This window comes from Protopterus annectens, chromosome 7.part0 (genome assembly GCF_019279795.1).
Source record: "Protopterus annectens isolate FY-2018-M chromosome 7.part0, PAN1.0, whole genome shotgun sequence".
Lineage (NCBI taxonomy): Eukaryota > Metazoa > Chordata > Ceratodontiformes > Protopteridae > Protopterus > Protopterus annectens.
In genome coordinates this window covers 1,678,189,451-1,678,209,669 of record NC_056739.1, presented here as the reverse complement: position 1 = coordinate 1,678,209,669, position 20,219 = coordinate 1,678,189,451, and the positions used below count along the sequence as shown (strand labels likewise).

At 40.2% G+C, this 20,219-nt stretch overlaps 1 protein-coding gene across 2 annotated transcripts in view; it reads right to left on the bottom strand.

The window, feature by feature from the left end:
• ACAN (aggrecan) overlaps positions 1 to 20,219 on the bottom strand; it is a 538,406-nt gene that overhangs the window by 198,431 nt on the left and 319,756 nt on the right. For both annotated transcript variants that reach the window (XM_044078192.1, XM_044078191.1), the window contains exon 11: positions 6,313 to 6,471. In XM_044078192.1, the coding sequence (XP_043934127.1) occupies positions 6,313 to 6,471 (159 nt within the window). The remainder of the gene's footprint in view (positions 1 to 6,312; positions 6,472 to 20,219) is intronic.

Below are 20,219 nucleotides of genomic sequence, written 5' to 3'. Positions count from 1 at the left end.
ATTATTTAGCAAATATTTATAGTAAAGTAGTAGATAATTTTAGGATCTGTGCAGACAATTTCAAATGTGATTGGTTACATATATTTGCAACTAGTCTGTCATTTCCATTATGACCTGAAGTGGAAGTTGTGTAAACCATTTTTGGTATTCTCTTGGTAGGTTAAGATACCAGTGACTCATATGCCAAACTGTTATATAGTTAGAAAGTATACTGCCAGGAAATGGGATTAATAAGAGCTATCTAATGGTGCAGATTACTTAAATGTTTTTGTTTTGTTGAAATTGCAATATTTCTTCATAAAGGGACACATTTTGTGTATTTTCTCATAAAAGTATACTTAGCAGAATAAATTTCTAACTATACTTAACTATATAATGTATTTTAATAGTTTTGCTATTGTATCAGTACTGCTATTCATTTTAATATATGGTCTGTATTATTTATATTCAGTTAAAAAGAAATTATGGACTCACCATAACATTCTACCTGCATTGTCCATTTTCATTCTTCCTTACCTATGGGTTTTGGATCCTATCCTCGAATCCAACTCAGCCGCATCGTAGACTTTGGATCCTAATCTAAATCTCCTCTCTCTACCCCTATTTCACTACACTATCCCAAACTCTTCAGATTGAGTTTGCTGCCTACTGCCTACTAATTTATGGAGACAGGACAGAAAAGGAAAAGGATTAAGATTAAAAACAAAACTTACTAGGAACACAAAAGTTCCTATTCATCTAAGATCCTTATAAAAATGACAAGGCCAGAGTATGGCTGGGAGTGACTGTGAGTAAGAATAAAAATGGACAACACAGATGGAATGTTATGGTGAGTACATTATCTGATGTTGTCCTTTTCATTCTTCTTCACTTATGGGTTAGACTTCCCAGTAATGTAACTCTTGGGAGGCCCTCAAAAAAAATATATGCCAAAGCAGTATCAAAAAAGGGAGCTGTGTGACTGAAGACAATACCCAACTTGAAATGTGTCACGAATATAAGAGTTTGACTAAAAGACTATAACATGATAACATCAATAGAAGTTGTATAAGGAAGGTAAAATTTAGTTGCCATGGAGCTGGTAGAATGAGCACTAAGATGATAAGGCCATGCCAGACCATTAGAGTCGAAGACCAAGTGGCTGCAGCAAAAAAATTTTCATCAACAGAATCTCTGGAAGAAAGGGCCTGAACAAGATTTCTGAATATTTGGGGGGGGGTAAAAATAATGAAATACAGTCAGTAACCTATTGGACCAGGGTAATAATGGAAAATCGTTGACCTAAGTGGCTAGCAGGACTAAACACAAAACCAGTGATCAAAGTTTCCATAGTGTATGGTGCTGAGAAATAGAAGACGTACTTATGTAAAGTCTTCAGGGAGATATAAGGAGGCTTGGCATAAGAGGTGTAAAATTGTGAAAAACTTCATGCCAAAATAACAGCTACTGAAAGGAAATGTTTTCCTGAAAGAATTTTGATAACAAGATTGCTCACCGTTTTTTTTTGGTTTTGTTAGTCAGAAGAGGACAGAGAGGATAGCAGAGGACTAGGCCTTCTGGATTTGTGCAAACACTGTGGAATCAATGTTAGATGAGGATAGAAATGCAGGATATATGGACCAAGGGCCCCATATAAACCATAAAATTTCTTAGAGACTTCCACGAAAAAGTGGATCAGAGTGAAATGCATTTATTGCCATAGTTTCTAAAAAAGGGGATGGGGGGATAGGGGAAGACTTACAGCATAGAAAAAACGCTCTTGAATGGGAGAGAACAAATCATTTAATTTCCAAGGGGAAACCATGAAGTTGGAATATTCTTCACTTAATATGCACCAGCAACATAGTTGGGGAGCATTCACAATTACTGTAAGTAATAGAGGAGGAATAGGGAATGGTTAGCCAAAAAAAAAACTGTCCTCTGATGGGGTCCACCTGCAAATAACAACTTTAGCAAAATAAAGAGTATGTTGAGGGAGAAATTGGAGGCTGGTAGGGGATAGACTATTGTACCATCAGAATCTACTGAAGGAATTGGCAGGAAAAGTCCATTTAGAGGAGCTAGGATAATGGAAAAAACTGACACAAATTCAATGACCCACCATGGCGAATTCACAGAGAGGGATGTACGAAAGAATTACTATTCTTTTGTATGTCCCTTGCTGTGAATTCGACGTGTATGCCCTGTAACTTGTTATGAAAAAAAAACATATTCTGTGTTGAGAAACAATTGTTTTAATTCAGCTATATTTCTCGTAGTGCCCAGGGGTTTGGGGGTATACAAGAGATGAGTAAACCCTGGCTTGAAGAAGTTGATGTCTAGTTAGGGCAGTGAGAAGCAACTAATAGTAAATGAAGAAACAAAAGGGGTCTTTTTAGACCCATGAGCTGAACCAACCACCTTATAGTAGGTTAACTTCCTGGGAGGAGTTGGGGGCAGTGAGAACAGAGGGGAAGAACAGAATGGGCAAAGACTGGCTCCATCTGGACAAATAGACAACTTTAGAACACCCATCTATTTTAATGATGTATTATGCATCCCAGTATGGTATTGGGGCATGTTCATTTGACCTTGCGCAGAAGAAGCAGGATTAAGATCCTGCTCTAACATAAATGCTGCACATTCATAAATCGAATGGTATAAAAATGGACTCTGTCTCTAGGGAACTCAACCTAGTGTGTGACATCAACAGGACTTGCTGGAGAGACAGATATGTCCCACAAAGGTTACCTCTCTTCTGGAAAAAAAACTTACAATTCAGGTGAAGCAGAGCTCCTTGAAGTGTAATTTGGAAAATTGAATGGGGAAACCACAAATTCACCCTTGGAGTTTCAATTGTGTCCCTCTTGTACAGAGGCAGTAGATGTTGACTTAGTTCCGCTTAATAACTCGATATTCTTAGGAACAGCGGTTGTACTTGGTTAGGTTTGTAAAGGCCCTAGGTCTATTAGCCTAGTAACTTCCTATGATACTATGATCCTATAGAGTGAAGATTAAAACATCAAGAACATTAGACTCATTGCGTACTCATCCAGAATAGTTTGATTTATGGTGTCAGGATCCCTTTCTTCTTCTCTCTTTTTTTTTTTTTGAGGTAAAAGGAAAAAAAGGGGTTGGAGTGTAGGAAAACTCTAATATTTGGTACCACATAAAAATAGTATGGAAGTAAATATGACCCCAAAAGTCTAGAGGGGTGGACAGTCCAGATGATGTGTCAAGACACTGATAGGGCATATCAAAGAAGGTGTATCTTTAAACCTGGCTCTTCATACCTCCTCTTTCTAGCTACATTATCTTTTAGCCTTGCTAGGAAAGTATGGCAATGGGTGAAGAAAAGTGTGATTCTGGTGGTATCTGAAGAATCATAGCATCATGTAAGCATGTTATATGACTGTTCAGCCAGGGCAAGCTGGTTGAAAGGTGTGCTCAGCTACATGGGGTATCAGACTATTCAAAGTATTGTAACTAGAAGATGAAGTAATCAGCTGAGGAGAGGACTTCTTGATGTTTTCCATAGGAGAAATTAGAAAATCACTTAATAAAGCTGCACCAAGAAGAGGTAAGGTAAAAATCTTGAGAATCCATTAGATCACTCAGTGGCATCCATGCATGTCTCCTAATAGCAATACCTGGATCAGCTGGTAAAAGGCAAATGAGATGATCCATAGACACAAGCTTAGAAGCGTATAGGAGTTCTTAGCGTACTGAGGAGGGAAGGGCAAAGATAATAGATCCTCATCTTCTAAGAAGGACATAGATCGCTACTATAGCATCTAGCAGAATGACCATGCTTCAAAATAGGGACAACTGAAGGAGTCAGTATCATAATTCAGGATGCTATGCAAGCTTGAGAGGCAAACTTGTATACTGACCAGGGAGGAAATCCAGACCCAAGGAGCAGCTTCATGGAGCTATGACAGGACATTTTGGTCCAGACCTCCATGCAGGAATAAAGATACAGGCATAAGGAAGAATATTAATTCCACCCAGGCAGTGTAGTCAGTGTCAACCCCTGCCTTAGAAGTCAAAGACACAACCCTTTCAAATGTGCCACCATGCCTCCTAAAAGGAAGTAGGAATCCATACCTTTCAACTTCTTAGCTCAAGAAATTTGGGGTGAAAGCCCCAGAGAATTAGTGGACATGGTTTCAAAACAGGGACAGGAATACCTCTCAATCTCCTAGAGTAAAAAATCTGGACAAAATCATAAACAACTGGGGGACAAGGGACCCTTTTGTAACAATCTGCACAGCCGAGAGATATGGAGACAGTTTTCGAGCACTGCACCACCAACCTAAAAGCAACCAGAAGAGCTGTCTGCCAACAAATTACACTCTTCAAAAGTGGATGAAGCTTGAGAACCATACCTCTCAAACTCTCAGCCCAAGAAAACTGAACAAAGTCAGAAATACTTGGGGGACAAAGGCCCAAAAATAGGGAAAGATTTTAAATATTACTCCTATAAACTTACAAGTTGCTAGAATGACAGGTTTTGCATTACTATGTACTTTCTGAAGGATATAAAGTCTGAAACTCAAATGTATGTCATCATTTAGTATTATTTAGTGACTTCAGTCCTCATTGATTTGACAGAAAACCATAAATTTTATCAGAAACAGACCAAAAATACCAGGCAAAAATCTGGACATTCTGTATAAATCTGGACAGCTAAAAGGTGTGATGAGAATTCCAAAGCATATCATCACTTAGAGCCTCAGTGGTCTGCAAGAAAAAAATGCAATTCTCTTAGAGCACAGTCCAAAATAAAGTGAATATCTGGACCTTCTGTGAGAAAAAACTGTGCAGTGAATTACCAATAGTCTGCTAGAAAATCAAGAATTCTTGAGGAACAGACCAAAAAAAAAATATATATATATATATATATATATATATATATATATATATATATATATATGCGAGGGGTTAGCAGACCTGAAGTTGAGAGGGCACAAAGCTATCAGAATAACAGTTGCCCCAGAAGAAACATCAAAAAATAGCCCAAGGTGTGAGGCGACAAAAACGTGGACACTAAAACAACAAAGCAGGACGAGGACGGCTCTTCCACTTTAGGCAGGGAAACACAACACATCACCAGAGACTTAAAATTCAAAGGCAAGCCATAGAAATTGTAAACTAACAAGAAGAAACCAAACTCCATTCCTGGTCATTAAGAGGTTCCAGAATTAACCATTACACCTTTGACCAGCTCCGGAGTCTGCAAACAGAGAAAATCAATGATGGAATAGTAGACAGAAAAGACACCATAGAATGATATTTACTAGTAAAAGTAGCTCTTAGATTGTGGGCTGTTAAAAAGGGCAAAGTTAGCAACTGGAGAAACATCAACCACATAATCGTTGACTTGAAGAATAGTCAGGATAATATGAGCTTATAAACAGAAATAAATAGCCAAGGTGCCTATCAAGAGAGGAAGGAACCATCAAAAAAGAGAATACTGGAAAGGAAAAAGGAATATGAATTTATGCATTTATATAACAAAGATAGACAAGTAAATTTTTATTTCTGCTTGAGATTTTAGAATCTTCCATCTTACGTCAGTGCCAAATGAGCTCCAAGGAGTTAAGGAATAGCTTGAAATTGGGATCCAAAGTCTTAAAGATGCGGCCGAGTCAGATCCAAGGATCAGAACGAAACCCATAGATGAGGAAGAATGAAAAGGACAACATGAGCTCTATGTTTATTGTACATTATTGACGCTATGTTGCATGCCTGATGTAGGATCCTTTTTTCACTCATATTCCACATTTCCCTTCCATATTCCTTCTGTGTCATTGATATATAAATGTTAATAAATGTATGAGAAAAATAACATATCCATCCTCTGGAACAGCTAGAGTTCATAGGCTGTTGCACTTCAAAGCTCATCCTGCAGAGAAGGTGGACATATAGCTCAAACACAGACCACGTACCACCTAAGAAGACTATGTATTACAGAATAGTGATACATATGTCCCTAACAAGTGATTAACATTTTATTATAAATTAATTAAACTACAAGCAGAAGGTCATAAACAGTTTTTGTCTGAAATTTCTGTTTTTGCAGGTGACAATCCTCCTGTATCCCTCATGTGTAGGAGCTGCAACCCACACCCCCAGTTACATAAAAAGCATTTTACTTTCTCCTTCTTTGGCAAATTTGGAGTAGGAAATTATCACTTTTGGGACACACTGCTTGAATTTGTTACCCATGTTTCCTAAGAAGGAATGATTCTCATGATGTACAGGCCTGAAATAATGTAGTGTAGCTAAGCTGTTTCAGGAGGCAGAGTACATTCTTGTTAAGTCACTAACCTGTTTCTTGTTCCATGAAAGGTGTGAAGGTAGAACTTGTGATATCCTCAGTGGGAACTTTTTCTAATGATGGTGCAATGGCAGTGACTATTACCTCTTCATCAATGCTAGGAGGCTGTACAGTACCTTCTGTTACCAGATCTTCTGTGGTAGGGAAAGCTAAAATACAAAAACACAGAAAAACAATAAAGCTGCTTTTCTTGAATATGTCCTGCCGATTCATTACAGTGCTACCTTCTGTTCATTTGCAAGGTGTACTAATTGCTAAGAATTCCCAGATTATTTTCTCTGTATTTTTTTAATGTATTGTATTGTTAGACATTTAAAAGTACCAGAAAGTTAAATATTTTGTTCTACACAGTAAATCGCTATGCTTTAAAGAAAGGCTCTCCAGATACATTAACTCATTGCAGCCAAGTGACACCTCCAAGTGTTTCTGCACTTTCATCTTACTGGCACCTCTAGGCTTCAAATATTGTTTGTTCATATTTGCATTAATAATTCCAAAAACCATGCTACATACAAATCATTAAGATATTTCATTTTAAAGCTTTCAGAATGACAAATACAACTGTGTTGATATTCGGCCTCTGTCTAGTGCAGGTAAAGAGATTTTACTTGTTCACGTAATATTTATATATATTGTCGTAAATTTCATAGTTTTCTAAATATCTTGAGAACCAAGTAGCACACACAGAACTGAACCTGTGAAAGCTCTCAGGTGGGTGAAAAATATGCAGTTGGCAATATGTGTATAACATGAGTGATCGCTGTGATATTATATGTTATTTACAAAATATTACACAGTTAATACTTACAGTACTGTGTTTACTGTGACTTATAAAATCCAGATTAAGATTCAGAACCTAAAGAATGCCACCAGTATAAATATAGCTTGTGTTGAAGAGTTTGCCATTTACAGATCTTTATTATACAATGACTCTCTATTACTATTCGAAAATGTGCACACTGATTGACCCAGCCCAACCAGCGTGCCCGTTGTAAATACCGCAATATACCAACGGAAAAAGGTCCGGTCGCCCGGACTTTTTTCCATTGGTATAAAGTGCCTTTGTTTAATCACTCGGGCTTCGCCCTCGGGATTAAACCACACCAACCATCGGTAAATCTTCAATATCCCACACCACATCATCGGTTATTGCTTTAGTATCCCCTATGGTTCCAAAGATATGAACTTCTTCTTCTTCTTTCAGCTTTTCCCGGTCAGGGGTCTGGAGTTTTACGGTGTTGAGTTGCCAGACTGGCACCCAACCTTCCACAGAAGGCACGCACGCACACACACACACACACACACACACACACACACACACACACACACACACACACACACACACACACACACTCACACCTAGGGCCAATTTAGAGTGTCCAATCCACCTGCAGCATGTCTTTGGGATGCGGGAGGAAACCGGAGCACCCAGAGGAAACCCACGCGACCACAAGGAGGACATGCAGACTCCGCACAGAAGGCACCCCAGCCGAAGATCGAGTTCCAAAGATATGAACATTTTTTTTAAATCAAAAAGCTTAGGCTACACCCATTGGAAGTTACAGTGCAAACTTTCAGCGTTTCATTGGAGGGTAAGCAGTTAAACTGTAGCTCTCTCCTCTAATCAGTGTCTTTTGACAGCAGCATCATATACTTAAGGACTGGTCCAGGAATGTAAGAATACAATTTTCCCTGTTAAAATGCATACCTTGAGTCTTGGGACTGGTGAATGTGCAGTTTGTAGGCATTATTGCATTACGCTACCTGCAGGAGACAAGGAATGGGCAACTTTGGAAGGAAACCCAATATGATCAAGCAAAAAATGCATTATAAAAGAAACAAAGAACAAATCTGTTGAATAGCAGGGGTGCAGTTCAGAAAACATTGTGCTTAGCTCTAAGGTACATTTGTGGCTAAGAATAAATCCAGAGAATTAAGAATCAACAGATTATAACTATTTGCATTTAATATGTAATGTTTTAGCTAGTCACAATGCCAGATTCAGCAAAAACAAGTTATGTACTCACCATAATGTTCCATCTGTGTTATCCATTTTCATTTTTCCTCAACAGTTGGGTTCAGATCTGACCCTCAGATCCAACTTGTAGCTTGTGGCCACCAAAATCCTCTCAAACTCCTCCCTTACTCTTAATGCACCAACCCTTAACATACCTCAGATCTTGTTTGCTGGTTCACATAACATATAAAGCATTAATATACATTTCTAACAGAAGAAGCCATAACTAGAGCTCAACATGAAGGACAATGGTGTCCTTATAAAGTCTTGTTCTCCCAGAAATCAGCCTTATAGAACCTAACCTGATCGAATCCACCACCAAAGGTATCTCTTGCATGCGTGACTGAATCTAATTTGGGCTGACGTGTTGGTAAAGAACACACCATTGTGTTGCTAACATCCACCGAAGACTTCTCATGTAAAACTTATTAGTGGAACTAGGACACTAGCTGGTGACATTGATCCCAAGGTTTGTAGAATCATGACTGCGATAGTGGGGATTATTTTTTCAGCTGAAATCGGATTTTTTGTACTCTTGAGAGAGGAAGAGAAGCTGTTGTGAGTGACTGGCACCATTCTGAAATTTACTCTTATTAATCGCAATGTTTGAGACAGTTCTAACTGTGATTTGTTGTAATTTATGGTTATCCCAGATGGGAACAAGTCTAGCGTACCTGAGCTCGTGTTGTTATTAGTAGATGCCTGGTCATGGTGATAATGAGCCAGTTTTCTAGGTATGGAAACACTCAGAGTCCCTGCAGTCTGAAGTGAGATGCTACTACTGCCACACATTTGATGAATACCTTAAGGGCTGTGGTGAGGCCAAAGGGCAGTGCTCTGAACTGGTAATTACTGTCCCCCCTGATGCCTTCTGGATTGTCTGTTCATTTTTATGTGATAGTAGACATCCTGAAGGTCTATTGAACACATCCAGTCACCCTTGCACAAAAAGGACAGAATGGACTGAACCGTGACCATCTGGAACTTTGTGTGTCAAACTGATTTGTTCATGTTGCTGTGACCCAAAATTGGTCTCCAGTCCAATGTTTTCTTTGGCATTAAAAGGAATCTTGAGTAAGTTCCAGATTCTATCTGGTCTGGTGAGACCTCTTGAATGAAATTTTTTTCTAGCAACGTTTGTATTTCTAGTGCTGCTGCTTTCCTATGATTAGGTGGAACTCAGGAAATTTGCATACAGATGAAGGTGGAAAAAAAAAGGGAAATATATAACCTTTGAAAATGATCCTTTGCACCCACACATCTTTTGTGATATCCAAACAGGCTCTGTGATGCAGGGATAATCCACCTCTGATTGCCTCCAGAGGGGGACAATTGGGCTTCCTTTCAGGAGTGCTGGTAGGGTCTGTCAGAGAAGAAATCTCTAAACCCCTGGTTCTGTGGGCCTCCTCTGCCATGTGAATAGTGTCTTCCATTCAAGTTCCCTATTCTGCCCCTGGGAGAACTATCTTCATATGGATCATGGAAATGACTTTCTGAGCCATGTCTTTTGGCCACCTTGTTAATTCCTTGAGAAGGTTCTTTGAGGGGTTGAAAAACGTACGCCCACTGCAGAGTGAGTCTTTCCATTTTCTCACACCTGGAGATTGTGTCCTTCACTTTAGGGCCAAACAACAAACTGCTGTCAAGGGGTGCATTGTGCCTCCTGATGGAAATGCCTGAACTCACCACCTTGAAGTTCCTTCAGCTGCATGAGAGATAAGCCTCATGGATGAATTCAAAATAGATTTTAGGGTAATCAACTGTGAGGCCACAGAAAGTCTGAGTTTCAGCAGTAATGGTCCCCAAAAGGGAATTTGACAGTTCCTTTATCAAGTCCCTTTGTAGCCTCATAAAGTGTGCCAGGTAGCTCAGTTACCTGAGGACAAAGCTGCTGAAGCATACACATGCTTCCCAAATCTGTCCAGTGCTCTAGACTCCCTGTTAGGGGGATGGAAAGAGGAACACTGCTCAGCAAGTTCCTTCGTGGTGGCTGCCGCCATGAGCATAGCATCTACAGGCACTCTCTTGCTCCAAAATTCCCTTCTTACAGAGGTGCCAGAATCTGATCTGGTCTTTTGGGGATTGGCTCAACTGTGTCAGGCCCCTTTCACACCCACCTAGAGATCAAGTCAATGAGCTCAGCAGCAGGTAGAATTACCCAGGAGGTAGACATGTCAACTTCAAAGGCCTACCAGAATACCGATTCCCCTGGAGAAGGGTTATCAGAGGCCCAACCACCCCTCTGGTTAAGGATTTCAAGGATATCTTCAAAAGAGATGTCTTTACGTGGTGATCTTGGGGCCCCTTTCCCTTCATCAAAATCAGTATGTTCTATAATTGACTCCTGAGGGGAGTCTAAGTGCCTCCTCTTGCACTTCCTCTTCCTAGGGACTTCCTCAGTAGGGTGCTCCAGAAGAAGTGTCAGAAGAGATAGATATACGTGCTGGGTAACCCGGAGACTTTGGGATGGCTGTCCCTGTGGCATAGAATGATGGAGCTCAATGTCCAGAAGCACACAGGATCCAGAGGGAAGATCCAAGGGGTAGGATCCATCTGTCCTCCCAGAGCAGAGAACACTGTCTTCACTATCACAAAGGCAGAGCACTCCAGGGAGAAGGAAGCCAATGGAGCTGAGAAGCCATGCTTCTGCTCCATTGGTTCTCCCTGCCCCAAAGGCAGTAAACTTGAGGCAGACGTCAGAGCCAAACTGTCCAGTTCCAAGGTTCCAAGGGGAAAAGATGTCTCTGAAAACTTTGGAGTCCACTCTAATGCCTCGGATCCAACAGGGACATTTTGGCTCCGAGAGTCATCTGGCTCTTAAAATGTCAGAGCTGGTGTACTCAGAGATAACAACTATAAGATACCAGCATCTTTAGATCAGAATCAGATGAACCTGGAAGGCTTGGATCCAGGGACTTTGAAACAACAGGTTGAACTGGAGAAGGAGCTGATATTGTTGGAATAGTAGAAACATAGGCTTCCTGACCCGATGAGGTAGGAACCAGAAAAACACCTATCTATATCTGCGCTGAGAGAAATTCCTCATCTTTCTGCCCACATCAGTCGCAGTAAGACTTCTGGAAGAATGAGGGGAAGCCACTGATAGAGACCTAGAGTGCCGGCATAATTTGAGGAAAGAAGGACTTCTAGACAGTACCAGGTCTAAAGATGGGGAATACCTTGTCCTAGACAAAAGCTTCAGATCTGAAGTGCTGGGATCCAAGGAAGCCTTATTCAACTCTGATGCCAGCTGGACAGAAGCAATTTTTGGATCCAACCTGTTCTTTTTATTTGGTGGTCCCATGGTAGGATCCGGTGGTGGTGTCGAGGACCCTGAAGGCCTCAAAGATTAGATGAAGGCTCCTTTCTCTTGGATTTGGGGGCATGAGCCCCAGAAAAAGCTTCTGAACAGGATGACAGAAGTAATCCTTTCAGTATTAACTTGTTCTTCCTATCCGACACTTCTCACAGATTAAATGCTTTGCAGATAGAACAGTCTATCTGAAGATCAGACAATAGATGCATAAAACATGAGTGTCTGATAAAGGCAACTTGTGCCCACATTTCAGGCATTTTTTTTAAAGCCAGATGGGCCTTTTTTAGATGTTCTAGAGATGCTAAAGAAAAACAGAAATATTACCAACAATGGTAATTTAAACTACACTAAAAAAATGTAAGAAAGAAAAGGGAACACCAACTATGGTAAACTAGACTACACAAAAAAAAAGTGTAAAAAGGCAGGATTTGTGAATAGAAAAAACTGTTAAAAGTTAAAGAGAGAGCAAAAAAAGGAGAAATAAACTTATCTCAAATGATAAATGCTCAAGAGCTTAAGGTGACTAGGTCCAAACACAAAAGCAGCAAACGAGATCTGAGGTATGTCAAGGGTTGGTGCATTATGGGAAAGGGATGAGCTTGAGAGTTTTTTTGGTGGCAACAAGCTAAAATAATGGCTGTGTCAGATCGAAACCCAACTGCTGAGGAATGAATGAAAATTGACAACATCAGAGCAGAGGATTATTGCTCTTCAGGGATCCAGGAAAGTAAATAATGTGGGAAGAAATAGCCAGGGAATTGTTATGGCTAGGCTTGTATAGGCCCTTGGGCTGATAGCCTAGTACCAACCTATGAACCTATGAACCTATACCACCATACCTCTCAACTGTTCAGATTTTTGCCTCAAAATTTCAGTCTGTTCCTCATAAAATTTTTGGTTTTCTGGCAAATCACTGGGATGATCTGGGGAATGAAATTAGTAAATAATGTTGCACATTTCAGTTTCAAACTACATGTCCTTTAAAAAAATCAATTTTAATAATACCCTGTTATTCAAGCAACTTTCTAAGATTGTAAGAGCAATACTTAAAATCTGTCCCTATTTTGGGGCATTCTTACCCCAATTTTGGCAGGTTTTGTCCAGATTTCTTGGGTTAAGAGGTTGAGAGGTATATGTGCCACAAGTCTGGCTCCCCTATAGCTCTACAGTTCAATGAGAGATCACTAGTGCAGACATTTAACTTACTATGGATATTTCTCTAGCTGCCCTGTACAAGTACAGTGATTTAATTAAAGGGCCTCAATCAACCATAGTCCAAGCTTTTCTGTTGGTCATACCCATAGCATGATTTCTTTACACTGTCAGGTTGCTGGGTCAACAGTATGCTGAGAAACAGGGATAGACAAAGAGAAAGAGGGCTGTACTATACTGCTGTGGGACCTAGCAAAGTGAGCAGATCTCCCTAATTAAATTATTCATTATGGCTTCCTTTACAGCCCTCTTTGAGAATCACAACAGTTGTTGGTGACAGTTGTCATATAAAACTCAAAACACCAAGCCTCTGAATTATCTCACCTCCAATTGCTAAAGTCAAAACCTACAATTAACTAATATGGATTAATAGACTTAACAACGGTACACTTGAATATAATGTTTTAATGAAGATGTTTCATTACCTGAAATATTTTAAGTATTTTCATTTCATTCATTTTTATAAAAAGATTCCTTTAAATTTTGCACAAATATGGAGGATACTGAGAGTGCAGTTATTACAACTGAAACCATTACTTTCACATTCTTAAAAATCTGATGCATACATTCTATGGTAGTGAATGAAACTCCAGGAAAACATCTTAATTATTTTCTTTATTAATTTCATTTCATTTCCTTCCAAGTAACCAGGGACTCCTGACAAGACAAAGAGGCAAGAGCTGAAGAATTCATGCATTTTCCATTGCAAATTTATTTATTTATTTTTTGCCTTCTTCCAACACATACTGGTCCTGTTTGGTACCAAAAGTGATTGAGTCCCTGCTAAAAGCCCTGCCTAAATAAATTACAGTGTTATCTTGTTAGGCTCATGCCCCCCATGTCACATTGTTTGTACACAGACTACACATCTGTGATATAAATCTCAGATGTTGCATCTGCAGTGGGACTCGAACATCCACCTTCCTGAAGGAGAGAGGGAATCCTCATCATCTGAGGACACCTCACCAGGACAGTGAATTTGAGAGGAGTAAGCTAAGGAATGGTCATCAGAATCTGAGGCATCCTCTTCAGAAGAAGAAGATGATTCTACAGTAATCTTTTATGGAGTAGGTGGAAGGCTTGAAAATAAAGTATGTTTAAGAGCCATAATGGCCTTGAACAGGCCCTGAAAAAAGTCCATTCACTCCTGAGAAGGAAGAGGAGAGGAAAGATGTTTCATTTTCTTATGTTTTTTTCTTAGGTGTGACATCTGCCTGAACCAAGCGAGGTGTCTCCAACCTCTGATTACCTCAATCAGTGATCCAGCAATTTCTTCCTATACTTGAATCTGAGGAGTGCCCTCTGGCTCTCTGAAATAATAATCCTTGGTTTCTCCTTCTCCATCGTAGTAGCAATCAGTCTGGATGCACAGTCCCCAGATGTCATACTGACCTTCAGATGGGTCTTGAGAGAGCACCTGAGATATTGTCAGATGTACTGCAGGTTCTGTAACCTCAGCGGGTATGTCAGAATCAGACTGTGTAGACTTGGCCTCAGGCCTACACTCTTGAGTTTTTTCTTGGGAGCAGACAGTATATCAGGTGTTTAGTAATCTGTTCTCTTCGACTGGATCAACTGTTTTAGACACTGAGTCTCTAAGAATGTATTCAAGGGCACTTAACGGGATAACAATGTCTAACAAAATCAGAAAAAACAGTAAAACAAGAAGTAAGGTTCCCAAGTGGGGCATTTATCTGGGTCTAAGAAAGCTTATGATACAAACAACCCCGTGAAGGTCAGTGTAGTGGGTGTGGGACCTGCGTTTGGGCTGGCTTGGTGATAGTCTATATTTTATATACTTTATACTTATACATTTATACTTATATGTCCACTTATGTATCCTTATACTCACAAGCTGAGGTTGTACATTAGATGTATGCTTTTAGGAAGTTTTAGGGTTTGGTACCCCAGCTATACATCAGCAGTGAAAGCACAACTGTTTGAAATATTGCAACAGTGATTTCAGTCAGGGCATCAGGATCACCCAACACATTTGTGCATTCAGCCTTTTAATCACAGACTTTTTCAGAAATAACCATTCTGAAGTCAGTGATAAAAAGAAAAGAAGTGTCTTGGTGATCTTGTTGTTCCTGTTGCTTGGAGTGTTTCCCTTGGTTCTGTTTGATACAGTGTTGGTCAACTGCATCCATTAGTAAATATTTTTGTAAATATTTACCTTCATAAGCTGTCCAATCAATTCTATATATTCTTGTTTGGTGCATAATAGATGAGGTAAATTGGAGCAATAATTTCTCACTATTGACTTACTTTTCATCTGTGCTCTACTGTTCCAGTTATATCATAAATGCTTTAATATTATCCTTTGTTGTTACGATATATATATATATATATATATATATATATATATATATATATATATATATATATATATATATATATACTGGGCTTTATGATTTTTTACTACAAATTCCCTGGTAACATAATACAATGTCAGATTGACTTTGGAGATTATGTCCCCTGAGCCCTTGCAGAAAATGGGCTGGCCTGCTTAGACTTCCCAGCTGACAAATCTTAATTAATAATAATAATAATAATAATAATAATAATAATAATAATAATAATCACAGCTAGTATAATATTGGCTATGAGTGCTACCCAAGGCTAATCAAAGGGAATTTGTCCTGTTAGATCCTTTGATTACCCCTTATTAACACATGAGTTAGTGGGGCTACATTTCTAGAGCCTTAACTTACCTGTCTACACTGCTTGTTCTAGGTAATGTCAAAAATAGTTCACTAAAAATTCTGCACTGTCCTGATGGTTCAAAGTGGGATACAGTGCTGATTAGGTGTCTGCAGGTATTGTGCAACACTTTAGCATAGCTTTGAGTTGTGCATACATGATCGATTATAAGTTCTGTACTCACCATAACTAGGCATCTGTGTTGTCCATTTTCATTTTTCCTCACTAATGTAGTTCAGATCCGATCCTCGGATCCGACTCGGCCGCATACACTAGACTTCATATCCAGCTCTCGAGCTCCTCCCTCTACCCATAATGCTCTATTTCATTCCAATTGCCTCAGTTCGACTTTGCTGCCTAGTCTCCCCTTGGTCCAAGAGAGAAAAGATAGATGGAAATGCAGACAGGGCTCAAACCTGTAACAGTAGGTTCCAAACATAGTCCAATAGGTTCTTCCAGAAGGAAAAAAGGAATGGGGGATGGATAGGAGGGAAGATGAGGAAGAATGAAAATAGACACTGCAGATGCCTATTTATGGTGAGTACATAACTTATAAATCTGCTATTATCCTTTTCATTCTTCCTTACTAATGGGGCAGAGTCCCCAGCTATGTAAACCTTGGGTGGTCCTCATGGAAGGATATTGCAAAGCACTGCTGAACCAAAGGAGGCTCTATTTCTAGATTTGATGTCCAACTTGTAATGTGAAATAAAGAAATAAAGGTATGAGCTTTAGACCATGTGGCTGCTGCACAAATGCTGTCAATAGACGTTCTTGACCAAAAAGCTGATGAGGTAGCTAAGGATCGAGTTGAATGAGCTCAGGGAGGTCTTGGTAAAACTAAACCTTTTTGAGAATAATTTAATGAAATGCAGTATGGAATCCATTTAGCTAGGGTAAGTTTAGACACTGACTGACCCAGCCAACTTGAGGAAAGCTGATCTGACTTTCTAAATTGTTTTGTTCTACTAAGATAAAAATGTAGTTGTCTGTGCACATCAAGGAGATGTGGCATGTACTTTCCTTTATTGGAAAAGTTTGGAAAAAAAGACTGGTAAAATAATGGAACAATAGAAGTTATTTTCAGAAGCCACTTTAGGTACAAAGGAAGCCTTAGTCTGTACAGAAACCTTGTCTTTATGAAAAACAGTGTAAGGGGTTTCACTCACAGAGTCTGGAGTTCAGAAATTATTTTCACTGAAATTATAGCTACCAGGAAGACCATTTTCAATGATAGAAATTTCAGATCACAATTTGCCTGATGGTTCAAAGGGTTTCTGAGTTAAACCCTGAAGAACCACAGTAAGATCCCATGGTGGTGAAGGCTCCTTTATCAGAGGTTTGTGAAGCAAAATGTCCTTCATAAAAAACCTTTACACAATCTGGAAGAAGCCAAGGAGAAAGATTTATTTCCTGAAAGGAAATTTGAGATTGCTGCCAGCTGAAGTTTCACTGTAGAAAAACTTTTCCCATCACTAAAAAGGGTTATAAGAAAATGAAGAATTGCAGAAGTTGGAGACAAAAAAGGGGTCAATGTTTTGCTCAGAAGCCCATATAGAAAAACCTTTTCCATTTGCTCCTATACACTTTGCTGGTGGAAGCTTTTTGGAAAGCCAAAATAATATCATGAACTGGGGAGGACAGCCAGGACTGTCTAACTATTATTGGAAGTGGAGAAACTATACAGTTAACTTGAGGGCATGACGGTTGGGATGTTGAATTCCCAATGGATGAGATAGGAGATCCTAACAAGGCTCCAGTATCCATGGTGGGTAATGAAAACGAGACCATAGAAAGGTGAACTAAATTTGCTGAGGCTGGAAGATGGCAATGAGGATGACTGAGCTCTTCAGCCTGCTTGCTTTCTGTAAGAAGTTTGGAATTAGTGGAAGAGGAGGGTAAGCATAAAAGAGACCCAAGGACTAAGTGTGAAGCAGAGCATCTCTTGGTGCCTCTGCCTGAGGGGGGATCAGAGTGAAGTACTTGCTGCACTTGTTGAGAGGGGTGGCAAATAGGTCGCAGCAAGGTTGGCTCCAATGCCGGAAGATCAGATTTGCTACTGACCAATTGACGGACCACTCGTGAGACATCAGAATACATCTGCTTAGTTGTCTGCCAACAAGCTGGATTTCCCCAGGATGTGAGTTGTGATTAGAAAGTGATCTGAAGAGATCTCCCATTCCCAGACTCTCATAGTCTTTCTGTACAGGAGGTAAGATCAAGTCCCTCCTTGTTTATTGATGTACCAGACTACCAACATGTTGCCCATCTGAATTCCAAGGTTCCCAGAGGGAAAGATTTTTGAAATGCCTGCAATGCTTTCTAGGATGTTGATATGCAATTTGGTCTCTTGGGAGGACCACATGCCTTGGACTGTCCTTCCCAAGAAATTCCCCCCACCCCAGTTGGGAAGCATCAGTGGTCACTGTGGCAATTGGATTCAGAAGAACAAAAGGTATTCCCAGGAAGAGATCATCGGACTGAATCCACCAACAAATGTGGTGCTTGCAAATGGGGGAGAGTTTTATTTGAAAAGAAAGGGGCTGTTGTAGAATGGATCTCTGTACAGCTAAGGACCATTGTAGAATTCACATAAAGAAGCATGCTACAGGAAGTAGTACTATGGCAGCTAACATAAACCCCAGTGCTCGAAGCACTAACCTTACTGGAGGAGAAGGATGAGAGATGATATCTTGCACCTGATATCTTATAGAAGCAATGCACTGGAAGGGTAAAGATACCACCTGAGTTGTAATGTTTAAAAGCATCCTGATGAATTCCAGGCTCTGAACTGGGGCAAGCTGTGATTTGGCAAGATTGATTGAAATGGTCGAAGTGTTGCAGATCTGGAGCAAATAGTCCCTGGCTTGTTGATATTGATGCCTGGAGGGAGTGGTGAGAAGCCAATCATTTAGGTATGGAAACATCTGGAATCCTTTAACCTCCAGTGACCTGCCACTACTGCCATGCAGTTGGTAAACACCCTGGGGGCTGTGGTGGGTCCACAGAGCAGACGTCTGAATTGGTAATGATTGACTCCCAACCAAAAGTGAAGATGCCTTCTGGATCATCTGTCTATTTTTATGTGATAGCATGCTTCATGAAGGTCTATAGAGCACATCCATTCATCCTTGTGTAAAGAGGGCAGGATGCACTGAACTGTGACCATTTGGAACGTTGTCTTTTTCATGTACTGGTTCAAACCACTTAGATCCAAAATGGGTCTGAGTTTCCCCTGTTTTCTTTGACACTAAAAAGAAGTGTGAGTAAATTCTGAATCCTATCTGCTCTGGTGGGACCTTCTGGATGACTTTTTTTCCTAGCAACTTTTGTATTTCTTGTGTTGCTTCCTTCCTTTGACTGGGTGGAATGTCAGTAAGTTTCTTTATCTGACATGGAGGAAAAAAAAAGGTATGTAGTAACCTCTGGATATTATTCTTAGCACCCACAATTTTTTTGTGCTATTTGTCCAGGCATCCAGGTGCAAAGAGAACTGACAATCCTACTGCCCCCAGAGGTGAACAGTTGGGCAGCACTTCAGGAGTGCTGATATGGCCTGTCTGAAAAGAAATCTCTAAAACCCTGGTTCTGTGGACCTCCTCTGCCTCTAGGGTGGCATCTACCATTAAAATGTCCTCCTCTGCCTCTGGAAGAATTGTCCCCACGAATCTTGGAAACACCCCTGAGATTTACAGAACCACATCTTCTTACCACCTCTTTGGTTTCTAGAAAAGGTCCGTTAAGGGTAGAACATTTGATTCCTATTGCAGACAGAGTTTTTCCATCTTTTTCACTATGGGTAAGCATATCTTTAACTGATGGGCAAAACAATGAAGTTCCATCAAAAGGCGCATTAATAACAGGTGTCTTAAAGGGCTCTGAAAAGACACATAGCCACATCCAGGCATGCCTCCTTATGGAGATACCTGAACCAGTTGCTCATGAGGTACCATCAGATGTATGAGAGATTGCCCTCACTGAAGTGTTTGATACAGACAAAAGAGTGGCCAGCTGAGAGGAAGTCCTTTTGAAATCCTCAGCAGACATGGTCTCAGAGAGAGAATTTGATAGCTCTTTAGTGAAATCTCTCTCTGCAGCCTAATAAAATGTGCCAGATAATTAAGTGACCTCAGAGTGAAGGTAGCTGAGGCAAACACTCACTTTCCAAATCTGTCCAATGCTCTGGATTCCCTGTTTGGCAGATGGCTAGACGAGCTCTGGTCTGTTAGCTCTTTCTTAGTGACTGCCGCCACCAGTGTATCATCAGTGGGAACTCCTTTTCTGTAGTGAGAGTGGTCAGAAGGATGGACCAAATACTTGTCTGGGGGCTTGGGGATGGGCTCAACAGGGCCTGGCTTCTTCCATGCCTGGTGGGAAACCAGGTCAATAAGCTCATCCACCAGGGAGGGGTTCACTGAGACATAAATGGTCCAGCACCAAAAGCCTCCAGGAACACTGATTCTTCAGGTGAAGGAGTTTGGGATGACCAGCCACCATTCTGCTTAAGGATTTCTAGAATATCTCCAAAGGAGATGTCATCAGGTGGTGATCTGGGAGATCCTTTTCCCTTATCAAAATCAGTGTCTTCCATGAGAGACTCTATGGGAAAGTCTATGTGTCTCCTTCTTACATGTCTTCTTCCAAGGAAC